At 49.0% G+C, this 14,880-nt stretch overlaps 1 protein-coding gene across 1 annotated transcript; it reads right to left on the minus strand.

The window, feature by feature from the left end:
• Positions 1–1,056: 1,056 nt before the first annotated feature.
• APOH (apolipoprotein H) lies at positions 1,057–13,913 on the minus strand. The gene is made up of 8 exons (XM_019982234.2): positions 13,760–13,913; positions 12,980–13,156; positions 11,624–11,720; positions 10,357–10,433; positions 9,141–9,329; positions 5,803–5,982; positions 3,301–3,498; positions 1,057–1,210 (listed from the first exon to the last, which is right to left on the minus strand). The coding sequence occupies exons 1-8, from the start codon at positions 13,821–13,823 to the stop codon at positions 1,155–1,157; spliced, it is 1,038 nt and encodes a 345-aa protein (XP_019837793.2). The 5' UTR covers positions 13,824–13,913; the 3' UTR covers positions 1,057–1,154.
• Positions 13,914–14,880: the final 967 nt, after the last annotated feature.

Here is a 14,880-nt window from a genome sequence, read left to right on the forward strand (position 1 = left end):
CAGCAATGTTCAGCTGCTCTGGTGCAGGCATAGGAAACACAAGCTGAGCCTGGGGTGCGGTTTGCCAGCACCTCCTACGGAAGGAGAAAGGGGCAAGGAAGTTAAATATAGAGAAAGGAGCAACATCGGCGACGGGCCAGAGGCGTGTTGGTGGACAGGGAGAGACGCACAGGCGTTATGTAAACCAAGCTGTCCCAGTCCAGACCCAGTTCTACTGGCCTGAAGGGCTATGCACTTCGTTTATCCTTTACAGTGATACTTCTCAAAAAGGCAGAGTTATCTGGGGACTTGGTTACAAATGCATATTTGGGGGCCAACCTCAGAAATTCCAGTACATAGCATTTTTTCCTTTGTGATTATTACCAGGCGATACTGATGCTGGGGTCTATGGACCATTCTAAGAAAATAATTGCATTGCAGTTGTTTTGAGTGAAAGCACTTAAGAGTAGAGTTAGGGAGAGGGGAACTGGGTAACCAGGTAATTATTTACACTTTCCATTCACAGCTGTGCGAGAGCAGTGTTCCAAATATTTGGGTTTCTTAATTTGGCCACCAGATGCAAAGAGCTGACTCATTTGAAAAGATCCTGATGTTGGGAAAGATTGAGGTCAGGAGGAGAAGGGGATGACAGAGGATGAGATGGTTGGATGGCATCACCGACTCAATGGACATGAGTTTGAGTAAACTCCGGGAGTTAGTGATGGACAGGGAGGCCTGGCGTGCTGCAGTCCATGGAATCGCAAAGAGTCAGACACAACTGAGAGACTGAACTGAACTGAACTGATGTGAAGAGCCAACTCACTGGAAAAGACTGATGCTGGGGAAGATCGAGGGCAAGAGGAGAGGGGTGCGGCAGAGGATGAGATGGTTGGATAGTATCATGACTCAGTGCACATGAATTTGAGCAAACTCTGGGATACAGTGAAGGACAGGGGAGCCTGGCATGCTGCAGTTCAAGGGGTCACAAGGAGTTGGACATAACTTAGCAACTGAACAATAGCAAGCAAAAAAACATAACTAAAAGTAAGCTACCATGCGGAGTGACACTGCAATGGCTGACACGGTAAATTCAGTCTCTTTATTTTTCCGTTTCCATCAGATTCTCAGACAGACACATATAAGCATGACATTTAATTTTCAGTGTGAAAACCAGCTTAGCATGGTTTTACGTCAGATGCATCCGTTTTCCAGAAAGCTAAAGAACTGTGCTCTGTTTGGGGAGAAAAAATAAATAAATACTCTAAGAGAAACAATCATTTCTTAAGTTTGTTAAATAGCCAAGCCAAATCAAATACATTTTATAAACGTGTAGAATAAATCTAATTATATGAATGAAAGCATTCCATGTGAGGTTTAAGTGATTCGAGAAAACATCAGGGGAAAGATAAAGCAATCATTTCCAAGCGAGAAAATGAAAAGTTCTATATAATTCTGACACTCAAGATTAAAAGAAAAGCTGCATCAGCCCTGTGTTTATTCCCCAATGTACCCACAGCACTCATCTGTCGGCAGACTGCAGGGGAGAGCAGCCTGAAGAAATACATTAACCAGCCCTATTTGACTTTTTAAAATCACCCTCTGCTAGTACTTTTTCTGCCAATCTGTACTAGGATTATTTGTCAGTTTTAATATGTAACACGGAGAAGGCAATGGCACCCCACTCCAGTACTCTTGCTTGGAAAATCCCATGGATGGAAGAGCCTGGTGGGCTGCAGTCCATGGGGTCGCTAAGAGTCGGACACGACTGAGCGACTTCCCTTTCACTTTTCACTTTCTTGCATTGGAGAAGGAAATGGCAACCCACTCCAGTATTCTTGCCTGGAGAATCCCAGGGATCGGGGAGCCTGGTGGGCTGCCGTCTATGGGGTCACACAGAGTCAGACATGACTGAAATGACTTAGTAATATGTAACATCGCACCAGGGCTCTGCTGTATCTTGAACAATGACAATTTATGCAGTGCATTTCTAACTGTTTGTAATTAGAGTGAAAAGAACGGTCACGCTTATCATTGAGCACTCACCGTATGTCCTGTGTAAGATTTCTAGTCATCAGACCTATGAGGTGGGTATTGTTTGCTGGTTCTCATTTCCTCCTGTCTCTAGCTGCCCACTTCTCAGACCTCTCTCTTCCCCAATCTGCTCCCATCTGTGTCCTCTGCCAGCTGATACAGGCTAACAACATTCTAGAAGCATCTCTAAACCTAGATGCAATCAGCTTCAGCCTCTGGCTGGCTCCTCCTTTGTGGTAACAAAGGTATTTATTTAGACCTGAAACTGATGGCTTAAATGCTGACCATTGTACACTCCTTTATCTCACACAAACACAGGGTCATCTTTCTTTAAATGTTTTGCTCTAATGAATACTTTTCTCTAATGGGTACTTTTCAAACTCTAGGAACTGTCAAAAGAGGGAAAGAAATGTTAGATCTGTAAACCAACGACCACTGACTTGAATTACTTTGTAATTTGGGGTGAGTTCATTATCATTTGGGCTCAAGAGGTGGTAAATATTACTATTCAGTATTCCTTTCAATATCATTATTATTATTCACGCATAATCTGGAATTAGACACCATGGCATAATTTAACACTCATCAAAGAAAGCCCCAATCCTGACTGAGTTTTAAGGAAAAGAATCGGAAAGGAAACTGGAAATACCAAATGCAGCTACTGTTCATCTTGCCGTTTTCTCCCGTCTAACCCTCCTTTTAAAAATCCAGTGGCCAAACTGACATGGCTTCTTTTAGTCATTATGTGTCAATCATAAAAGTGCAAATTGTGATTACTCGACTGTTAGAACAAGTGATGCCTTTGCAGCGACATGGACGGACCTAGAGATGGTCACACTGAGCAAGTGAGGCAGAAGAAAAAGTGTCGTACGACAGCCCTTACATGTGGAATCCAGAAGGAAACGATACAAATGAACTTACTTACAAAACAGAAACAGAGGTAGAGAAGGAACGTACGGTGGCCAGGGGAAGGGATAGGGAGAAGGGATAGTCAGGGAGTTTGGGATGGACATGTACACACATCTATATTTAAGATGGATAACCAACAAGGACCTCCCGTACCACACAGGGAACTCTGCTCAGTGTTGTGTGGCAGGCTGGATGGGAACGGAGCTTGGGGGAGGATGGATACAGGTATGTGTATATGGCTGAGTCCCTTTGCTGTTCACCTTAAACTATCACGACATTGTTAATCAGCTATATTCCAAAACAAACTGAAATATTTTTTTAAGTACTGATTATGGCCAGGGCAAGGCAGATGCCAGCTAAACACTCCAGCATTAAACTCACCCTTGAAGCATTTGGGAATCTCGATGGTGCCGTCTATGCACTGAGCATCTTCTGTGTAGCTGCACTTCTTTTCCTTATTCTTGCAGAAGAAAGAAACTTTTTGGCCATGCAGCATTCCATTCTTAAATTTGTTCTGGATAGCTACTCTCTCTCCTTCGTATATCACAGTAGCTCTTTTAACAGATAACTTACAAGATGCTGAAAGAGACAATATTTGTAGTCAAGACAGGACTTCACTTTCTCTTTCTTAAAGAGAATGTAACATCAGAGCCACTGGATGAGTAGACCTGAAACCAATGGCCCAAGCGGAGGAGATTCTAAGAAGGTGCATCGTGAATAGCCTCAGCATCATTGCCAACTGCAGTTCTTTATCAGCAGGACCATGAACCGTGATTTCCGAGATCACCTTTTCTTCGCCTGGAGTAGCCAGGTGAGAAGGTCAGAAAAGAAGCATCAGGTGCTCTGCTTCCCTGATGGTCCAGTGGTTAAGAATCCACCTTGCAATGCAAGGTCGGTCCCCAGCCGGGGGAGACCCCCACAGGCCCCAGAGCCCGTGCTCAGCAACCAGAGAAGCCACTGCAGGGAGAAGCCTCATGCCGCGTCCCAGAGTAGCCCCCATTCACTTCCAGTGGCTCCTCCTTCTGGTAGCAACTAGGCAAAGCCTACACAGCGGTGAAGACCTAGCACAGCCAATAAATAAATAAACCGTTTTTTTAAAAAGCACTTCTCCAGATACACAGACAGAGAGCACAAACGTATGGTTCCTGAGGGGCAGGAAGCGGGTGGGAGGAGTTGGGAGACTGGGGTTGACACATATACACTGTTGGTACTTTGCGTAAGATAACTAATGAGAGCCTGTTGCACGGCACGGGGAGTCCACTCAGTGCTCCGTGGTGACCTCGTGGGAAGGAAGTCCAAAAGGAGGAGACGTGTGTCTCCGTGTGGCTGATGCACTTTGCTGTACAGTAGAAACACACAGCATGGTAAAGCTCCCATACTCCAATAAAATGTGTTTTAAAAGACACTGCTGCTGCAGGTAAGCCTCCCCTGCCCACTCAGCTCCCATTCACTGAACGGGCGCACCCACCCCCGAGCCAAGTGAGTGTTGCTGGTAACACCTGGCAAGTGTTCCCTTCTCTGAAAAACAGCCTTCAGCCACAGAGCGCCTCCTCTCCCAGGAGAACGTGCACGTCAGCCCAGGGGCAGGGAAGTGGGCAGCCCAGCCCGTGCAGATTCACAAGGGGATCAAGATAAACAAGTCCCCTCGCCTCTCCATGGGATCAGCGGCCCTGTCCAGAGCTCCTCCGGGGATTAAACTGAAGTTACACTCTAGCTGAGCCCACATCCTCGTTCCAGACATGGGCCCTGTGTCTGCAGCACCAGCATCTCCTGGGGACCTGGTAGAAACGCTAGTTCTCAGGTCCCACTCCAGACCCAGCTAAGCAGAGACTGTTGAAACAAGCCCTCCAGGCGCTTCTGACGCGCAGTGTCCGGCTCCATCCTACCTGCCTCACTCTCTGTTTCCTGAGGCTCAGTAAATCAGCTGTGTTTGAATCCCTGTCTCAGGCTCTGCTTCGAGGAGACCCCAACCTAGTCATTCTCCATTTTGCCCAATGTCCTTCCAGCCCACAGCAGCCTGAGCAGAAGCACAGCGCCCACCTGATGCTCTCTGCACAAGCGCGACACGGGCCAGACCAAGGAGCAACGACGCCAAAGGAGCCAACTTCTCAGGGAAAAGATGCCCCGAGTGATGATCCTTCAGGTGAGAGGTCCTGGCACAGAATCAGGCCAGCTTCAAGCTGAGTAAGCGGAGAAACAGAGGTGCAAGGCAGCCCCTGAGGCCGTAAGACATGGAGAGAGTAGCTGCGGTTCCTGACTCTGAGTTCCCGTCCTCATTTCCCCATACTCATGGTCTATACGATCGCCCGTTGCCCGTTTGTTGTTAACCACCATTTCCAGGAACTCTCTTGACTGTGTGGTGGGGTTTTGCTCCGGTGAGAAGAGTCTTGACTAGAACCAAGTTAAACAGGACGGTCGTGTGCCAGGACATAAAAGCAGTTGTAGGAAGCCCGCAGAATCTCCCACCGCATTACCAAGGCTGACAACAGAACGCTCGTCTCGAGCAGTCAGGAGGGACCTCCTGGTGGCCCAGCGGTTGAGAATCTGCCCTCCAGTGCATAGGCTGTGGGCCTGATGCCTGTTCAGGAGACCAAAAGCCCACACACAGCAGGGCAGCTAGCCTGCATGCCAAAGCTACAGCACCCGAGAGCTGAAACTGAGACCCGATGAAGCCAAAAATAAATAAATGAATAAAGTATACAGTGTTTAAATCACACACAGGCTTGCTAGGCGTGAAGCTTCCCCGTGTTCACAGAAATCCCCGGAGCTGTGAAGCCAGTCTGAGAAAAAAAGTGGAAAATGATTGGAACAAGAAAACGGCAAGTAAAGGAGATTCACGGGATGAGTCTGCAGGCGGTTTGAGCCCTTACCCACATCGCATACCTTTACAGCTTGGCTGTGCAGACCAGTTTCCGAATTTGCTGCATTCTACTTCTTCCGGTCCATCCAAGGAATACGTTTCGTGGCAGCCAAAGGTGGCGGTGTCCTTATAGTAGAGCACTGGATTTGCAGGATGGTTCACAAACCCATTGTCTGGTCTTGATGGGAATGGGCATCTTACTTCTAAGAAGTTTAAGCAGTAAGCCATGTTAGCATAAACAGTGTGGGGCCCGGTGATCACAGAATGGTTAGGAGCTCCTCTCTTACACCCGTGAGTCACTGCGTGATTCCTCTGATTTCCCCTTTATCTTATCCTCGTGAGACCCTGGGCATTAACAGAGAAACAACAAGACTTTGAAAGTAAATTAATGAGTTACCAAGTTCTTTGGGCTTTCGTATAATCGCAAGGTATTATTTATTGCAAACTTCATCTGCACACCGTCTAAGATGGTGGGTTTGAACGAAAGAAAAGTCTGTGCCTTTTAATCAGCAGACCATGAAATTAGAACACAAAGATTCCCTCCATGCACAGTAGAACACTATTGTTTGGGTTTTAAATGTTAAACCCAATTCTGATGATTGTCTTCAGACCGTACAAGAAGCCAGCACGGAGCACGGAGGAGACAAGCAGTACTGCCCCCTGGCCTTAAGACCCCGGCGCTGAAGTCCGAAACCCACACCCGTCTTCGTCGTTGTCGTCCAGTCACTAAGTCTGTCCAGCTCTTTGCGACCCCATGGACCGCAGCACGCCAGGCTTCCCCGTCCTCCACTGTCTCCCAGAGTTTGCTCAAGTTCATGTCCATTGAGCCGGTGACGCCGCCCAACCATCTCATCCTCTGTTGTCCCCTCTTTATCACACTACAGAAAACCAGGCTGGATGGAGGAGCACAGAGCTTTTGGAAGGTAGTCTAATGCGATGGTTCAAGGATACAAAATCCAGGGACTTCCCTGGTCCAGCGGCTAAGACTCCACGCTCCCGAGTTCCACCCCTGGTCAGGGCAGTGGATACCACATGCTTCAGCTAAAAGATCCCCTGTGCTGCAGCTAAGACCCAGCACAGCCGAATAAATCAAATGGGTTTTTTAAAAAAGAGTACAAAATTCGAAGTTGGACTGCTTGGATCAGTTTTGGTTCTTCAGCAAATTGAGTGCAAAGGAATGTATGAGTCTATAATAAAACTAAAGAGAAACAGTCCATGGGAGAAAAACTTTTCCCTGTAGAAGAATTCCAGGTAATAAATATCAAGGACAGATAACACGAGAAAGCCACCACTTTGCAACCATCAGGGCCTCAGCTGACTGAGTCCCGGGTTATCAATGACGGCTCAAGAGCAGGTGTTCACATAGCCTCAAACTACCACCCACAGGGTGCGTACTAACTCCAAAGAGGAAGAGACGCTCTTTTTCACCAAGAGAAGAAGGGTGTGCCCCCTTGACCACAGGATCGAGTCACGCCCGACGGTGCTGACTGACAGCAGCGCCTTCTGCTGAGAGGGGGTGCATTCCTAAAGAGTGTTAACTTGAGTCTAATCATGAGTAAATAAGCAACCAAATTCACATTCTGGAAACTTCTAAAGACAACCAGCATGCACTCTTCATAAACATCAATGAAAGATGACTGAGAAGGCAGAGGATCATTCCTAACTACAGGACTGCCGCTGCTGCTGCTGCTGCTAAGTCGCTTCAGTCGTGTCCGACTCTGTGCGACCCCATAGACGGCAGCCCACCAGGCTCCCCCGTCCCTGGAATTCTCCAGGCAAGAACACTGGAGTGGGCTGCCATTTCCTCCTTGTAAAGGAGACTAAAGAGACGTGACAACCAGACACAGGCGTGGTTCACGATTAGATTTCACACAGAACAAAACGTGTGTGTAAAGGAACTTCTGGATCAGGTGGGGCAATTTGCATATGAAATAAATATTGCTAATTGTATATGATTGTTTAAATTATTATCGTAATTCCAAATATGTTAAATATCTTGGGTACAGGGATAACATAGGAGAATCTCATTGTTATTAGGAGGTTCATGCTGCTGAAGCGTTCATGGGTAAGTGTCATCATGTGTATAACTTATTTTCAGAAAATTCAGGGGAAAAAGCATGTCTATAGAAAGAAAGAGAGAGAATGTTACAACATGCTGATGGCTGACATATCAATGTAAACAGCTGAAAATAAGAGGAAAAACAACCCCTTGAAGAACCCACTACTTAGGACTCGGGAGAATTAAATGAGATGACACATGAGTGAATAGCAGGACACCAGGCCCTGAGTTAAGTCCCGCAGAAGGTGCTAGGGATCAGTAGAAGCAAGAGCGTCCCTGTGCTACTAAGTACTTCTGCTGGAATCGTTCAGCAGACGTCTGTCCCATCCACTGCGCGAGAGGGTAACAGTCTTCAGTGCCACTCCTCGTGTGCATGATAAATTCTTTACTCTACCTGCTCATTATGCAGTGGACAAATTCAAAGACAGTAATGGGACTTCCCTGGTGGCCCAGCGGTTAAGACTCCACGCTCCCGCGGCAGGAGGCACGGGTTCCATCTTTGATCGGGGAAGATCCCAATGCCACATGGCCAATAAACAAATAAATAAATATAGCAACGATGATTCCAATTAAAGGAGAAAGAATCTTCATATATATTTTTAAATTGAATATTCTTGTGATTCTTAAATTTAGGTAAAAACTACAAAAGCTTATATCGATCTGATCGCAACCCAGTTTTTCACTTTAAATCTCTTGAAAGTAAAGCAAAAGCGTTAGTTACTCACCCGTGTCTGACTCTTTGCAACCCCATGGACTGTAGCCCGCCAGGCTCCTCTGTCCATGGGATTCTCCAGGCAAGAATACTGGAGTGGGTTGCCATTTCCTCCTCCAGGGGATCTTCCCGACCCAGGGATCGAACCCAGATCTCCTGCATTGCAGGCAGATTCTTTACCTTCTGAGCCAACAGGGAAGCCCTAATCTCTTTGGACTTCCCAGTTTAATCCAGGCGTCTCTTCACCAACCTCACTGTAACATTCAGCTGTCCATGCTCACGCCCTGTTCTTCCCTGTCCCCGCCTCCCTGGCTCCCCCTCCTGTGGCAGGCTGCACTGTCCCCCACTCCACCCCCACGTCCTCCTCCCAGGAGCTCTCCCAGGCTGCTCCAGACTGTCCACTGCATCACCTCTCATCACCCTGAGCTAGAAGCCAGACCCCCCTCACCTGGTACCCTCAGCCCCAGGCACAGGGCAGAGGCCACGGTAAACAGGGTCATTCAGAACCCTCTGGAGAGCGGAATGTGCAGCCCCCTTCAGCAGCGAGGCCCTGCACTCCCACGACTGCTCTGCCGTATCGTGGCACCTACCCCTGCATTCTGGCAACTGCGTCCAGTTCCCATGTTCCGTGCAGGTAACGGTGTCATTTCCAAACATCGCGTGGTGTGGCAAGCACTTAAAGACTGCCTTGCTGCCATAGAAGGAGTTGTTCCCAGCCAACGGCTTGTAAACGCTGAGACTTGCAAACTTGGGTATGGGTGGTGGAGGGCAGGTTATAGCTGAAAAAAAAAAAAAGAACTGTCATTTGAATGGAAATAGCTGAGTCTTTTTTAAACAAAATACTCTTTACAGAAAGGAAAAAATCCAAAGATTAACTTGAGAAAATGCAAAATTCGATCAAATGCCAGGATAACCACAGTCCATTGGAGAAGCCAGGGAAGAAAATGTGATCGGAAAATCAGATGTCTGGGCCGGCCAGAAAACTGAAAAATGAAGGGGATTTAAGTGTTGCCATCACTGATCTGCCTGTTACAAGACCATGTTGCTTAGGCGACTGGACGTCTTGGAACAAAACACTGCCTTGAAGACCTTTCTCGGAGTCAGAACTGGTGAAGGGCCTCACCGAGCCAGCATCCCGCAGTAGCTGCTGATGGCAGCTCGCCACTGAGACGTCTGCGTGGCACCTTGGTGCCAGCGCCGGTGTGTCTGCTCCCACTGAATACCTCCCGCTTTTGTACCCTCTCTGTGTGGCGCTTGCACAAGTGGCTTCACGCAGGGACTCAGAGGTGGGTTGCCATCCTGACCTAAGTGATGTAGAGTTTCAAAGCTCGGGCCAGGGTGTGTCACTCCAAAGGGGCTGCTTCATCTTCCAGAGTGGGAGACCAGGATGGGGCTTCCCTGGTGGCTCCTTGGCAAAGAACCCACCTGCCAGTGCAGGGGACATGGGTTCGATCCCTGATCCAGGAAGCTCCCACGTGCTATGGAGCAACGCAGCCGGTGTGCCCAGCAGCCTGTGGTCTAGACAGAAGCCCCTGCCAACGGAAGCCTGCGCACCGCAATCAGAGTGGCCCCACTCGCCGCAACGAGAGAAAGGCCCACGCGACCACCGAGGCCCAGCACAGCCACAAAAATCAATCAATAAAATCATTTAAGAAGACATCAGGACGAGCAGTCCCAAAAGAGGTGAGCAGCCACCTCAGGGAGCTGGGACTGAGGGGTTTCAGGGTGTAGATCTTGTATTGATAAAACCAGGAACCCCAGGCCAACCAAGCGGTCACCCTCCTAGAGCTGGACCCGGAGACTCACGGGCACAGACAGGAAGGTCTGGGCTCCACTTCCCTTCCTCAGTGCATTTTGCAGAACTAGCTCCTTTCAGATAAAACCTGCGGAGGGAAAATTGAACCCATTAAATTACAGAGTCATCCACCCCTTGCACCTCAAATTTTTTTCCATCGAGCAGTGCTGCAGATGAATACTATTGGCTTCTTTTCCATCTTAGAATACTGTTTTCCTGAGAGGCTTAAACTCCTCTAAGGCTCAGCAAGCCTCCCAGCCTGGGGCTTCAAGGCAATTGCTGAAGCAGGAGCGGGTCCCATCACCGCTGGGTGTGGAGGCCCACCCTCCCTTCCAGTCCCCAAACCCTTGGTCCCCAACCAGCTGGTCAGGGTATCGGGGTAACGGCTTCTAATCCAAGACTCATGTCTTTTTTGGGAATCACAAAAGTGAATCACACCAAGTAATCTCTAATACTCATTTTCTGAGAGCCTGCTGGCCCAAATGTGTAATAACAATGCTGTCTATTATCATTATAAACGTGCCATTGTCCTTGAAGACAATGTATTCAAGATCACTCATCAATAAGTTGGTGTTTCTGTTGAAAGGACTGCCTTTCTCTTCCACACACAGCATTTCTTAATCTCTAATCACAAACCAGGATCCTCAGTGAAATTCTGCCGCTTCCTTCCCTGGGAGGCAGCCCTGGTGAGAAGGAGGGTGTTTCTACACCATCACCCTCAGCCTTCTCCGCAGAATTCTCCTGCTGTGTGCTCAGTCCTGTCCGACTCTCTGCGACCCCATGGACTGCAGCCCGCCAGGCTCCTCTGTCTATGGGATTTCCCAGACAAGAATCCTGGAGAGGGTTGCCATGTCTTTTTCCAACGGATTTCTCAACCCCAGGGATCGACCGTGCCTTCTGCGTTATTAGCAGGCGGATTCTTTACCACTGAACCTAGGTCACAGTCCATCAAATTAGCCTAAAGCCCAAGTCTGACTACTAGAATACTTTAACCCCCAAGCCAAGATTTTATAAAGAATTATCACCCGGCTTCAATAATTTCAATGTACTCCTCGTATGAGTAGCTAATCGGGTGCAGGAAAATTAGATAGAGCATCAACTTCGTATTTTACTGACTGCTGTATTCTCCACCCCACCCCCAACCCCACTGTGGATTTTTATTCAGTGATCTGTATTCAGCAAGTCCAGCCTAAAGACTAGAAATAAAATAGGGGCCGGCCTTGATGTTCAGCTTAAGGGGGCAGGAATGCGCAGCCTCTGTGACCCAAAAGTCCTTACCCCGTGTGGCAAGAAAAGCTGATGGTGTTGGGATACTCAAACGTTGTATAGCGTACCGTTCCGTTTTCTAAGATCCCAGCAAAAGGACATACTCTGGCTGTGATTTAAAGATAAAAACATCATTGTCTAGTTGCAGAATTTCCTGTTAAAATAAAAATGTTTAATCTCATTTCTATCTTTTGATCCAGTGACGCTAGTGATAACTATTTTCAGAAGTTAACTCAAAATAATCTAAGTGACACACGCACTGAGGCGTCCATCGTGTTGTTACTTCTTGTTTGTTGTTGCTTTTTTTGATGGCGGGGCATGCAGCTCGCGGGATCTTAGTTCCCAAACCAGGGAGAACCCACGCCCCTGGAGTGGACCCACAGAGTCTGAACCGCTGGCCCCCAGGGAGGTGTCTGCACGTTATAACTGTTAGTCACAAAGACAAAAATCGAACAGTCTAAATGTTCGCTTTGTTGTGGTTGTTGAGTCACTCAGTCGTGTTCTCCTCTTTCTCGACTTTCTCGACCCCGTGGACTGTAGCCCGCCGGGCTCAGGCGAGAGTACTGGAGTGGGTTGCCATTTCCTTCTTCAGGGAATCTTTCTGACCCAGGGATTGAACCTGCATCTCTTGAGTCTCCTGTGTTGGCAGGTGGATTCTTTACCACTGAGCCACCTGGGAAGCCCCCTAATATTATATATATATAATGCATAATATTGTATATATTATGTATAACATTGATTTAATATGTTTGTATTTTATTAGAAATATAATTTGTAACATCATATCTACTTCTCTTTTCACATCTGCAGTGCCTCCCTCTCCTTTTCTCACACCAAGTCTCTTTTTAAAATCTCCCCTGGCTCATTCCAGTCATTGTGGCTAATTCCCATCTGACCTTTTGTAACCCCATGGACTGCATCACGCCAGGCTCCCCTGTCCACCACAGTCTCCCAGAATTTGCTCAGATTCGTGTCCATTGAGTCATTGATGACGTCTAACCAGCTCATCTTCTGCCCACCCTCTCCTCCTGGCTTTTGGAAAACAGCACTGACTGTCCGCAGTCTCTCCTCCCATGAAGCCCACCCCCACTGCCCCCTGCCCCGCGGCCCTGCTGGCCTTCTGTGCCCACTGCCCCCTGCCCCGCGGCCCTGCTGGCCTTCTGCGCCCACTGCCCCCCGCCCCGCGGCCCTGTTGGCCTTCTGTGCCCACTGCCCCCCACCCCGCGGCTCTGCTGGCTTTCTGCACCCACTGCTCCCGCCCCGCAGCTCTGCTGGCCTTCTGCACCCAGAGCTGGACAAGGTCGGTCATCTCCCCGCCACATACAGGATCTGAATGAGCGGGGAATGTGGGGAAGGAGGCTGACTTACGCATGCATTTCAGCGTGTTGATGGGCCAGAGTCCTGTGAGCGGGCATGTAAACCGCCGGATCCCTCCCCGGGACACGTAGCCCGGCTGGCAGGAGAAGACTATCTGCTCCCCGGGCTCATAGGTCCGTTTCAGTGGAACCACAGTGGAAAACGGTAGCTCATCTGGCTTGGGGCAGGCTGAAACAGAACACAAAGCAGTTGGTTGAGAAATCCATATTTGCCTTTTTAAGTTTAGCTGGCCCACACAAACGAAAAACATTTAATGCTACCAAAACACTTACCCTGAGTTTTGCTACAAATACTTGACGTGTGCCCTACCCCAGCTAAGCTCCTCACCAGCTTTTAAAGGGGACTAGGTGTGTTATCCCCATCTGCCAGGCCAGTATACTGAGGCTTAAAGGAGCTAAGTATCTCGCCGAGGAGTTTAAGCATGGCTTCATCAAACAATAAGCACCAATCCAGTCTCCCCAGCATCCGCCCTGAAGAGAATTTAGCTAATCCCTCTGGGCCCCTGGCGTTTACCAGAGGGTTGGGTGTGTGCTCAGTCACGTCCGACTCTGTGACTGCATGAACTATAGCCCACCAGGCTCCTCTGTCCGTGGGATTTCCCAGGCAAGAACACTGTAGTGGGCTGTCACTTCCTTCTCCAGGGGATCTTTCTGCCCCAGGGATCGAGCCCTCGTCTCCTGCGTCGGCAGGCAGGTTCCTTACCACTAGTGTCCCCTGAGAAGCCCAGGACTGGATATGCTTTTTTTTCCCCCAAAAGCCATGAGTACTCACTTCGTCCTGCAATAGCAACGTGGCAGAGAAACCCCGACAGCAAGATGAGCACTGGGGGGAGCATGGCGGGTGGGTCACGCCGGCGCTGCCAGAGCGGCTTTCCTCTCCCAAAAGGGGAGCTGTAAATACTGAAGTGCTTACATATTAACTATCTAGGGGTGTACTTTTATCTCTGTAAATAGAAGATAAAGGATCACGGTTCGAAAGGACCTCCAAACCTACCTTCTTTAATCATTTACTTTTCATCTTGGTGGGTCTGTGTGAAATCTTCATGGACGGTTTCTGTCTTTACCGCACTTATGTTAACGGTGCGGAGTGGCTCGTTCTTGCCTCTGAGACCGTCCTGGTGGCTCCAGATTGCCCAGCCTCTGGTCCAGACCGCCTGGTGTCTGTAGTGCTGGCTGGAAAGCCTGAGCTGCAGTACCTGCTCCAGCCCTGGCCTCGGCGTGTAAACTGAGGCCCGTCACTTACTCTCGGGCTTCCTCTCCCCACCTCTGAAGTGACATTCCCTGCCCCAGGTGCCTGGTTCTAAAAGACAGTTTCACAGACGCAGCGGGGGTTTTAACTCCTAAAACCTGAGCTCGGCGTCTTTTCTAACAAACCAAGGGCTTCCCCTTCTGCCTTCAGTAACACGACCCTTCTGGTAGCTGCTCTCTGCTCTCACACCAGACCAGCACAAAGTCCTGCTCATCCACGCTGAAGCCTTCTCTGATCTGTCTCAACAGACTTCTAGCTCTGCTTGGGGGACTGGAAGGTCGATGTAAAATTACAAGTCCGGACGCTAAGAAGCACAGGAGAGCGGGAGAGGACGGGCAGGTGTCAAGGATGCTCTCGAGCGGGCTCAGAAGGGCCACTCAGGACCCCAGTTCTCATGTCATTCACTCTCAGGGGCTGAATAAGCACGTGGACAGTGGCTAGACGGCATATAAAAACAGGACTCTGACCACGGTCGCTGGAGCGACCGGGCGGGCTAGGCCCGCCAGAGAGAACCAGGCGAGTTGCTGTGATGAATCACGTAGGGTGTCCGACTTGCCCCCACAAAGCCCTGCCATCAGGGCCTACTCGAGGCTTTCCACTTCATCTGCAGTAAAGCTTTCCCGCTCCTTTAACTGATTCTGGGT

Source organism: Bos indicus, chromosome 19, assembly GCF_029378745.1.
Source record: "Bos indicus isolate NIAB-ARS_2022 breed Sahiwal x Tharparkar chromosome 19, NIAB-ARS_B.indTharparkar_mat_pri_1.0, whole genome shotgun sequence".
NCBI lineage: Eukaryota > Metazoa > Chordata > Mammalia > Artiodactyla > Bovidae > Bos > Bos indicus.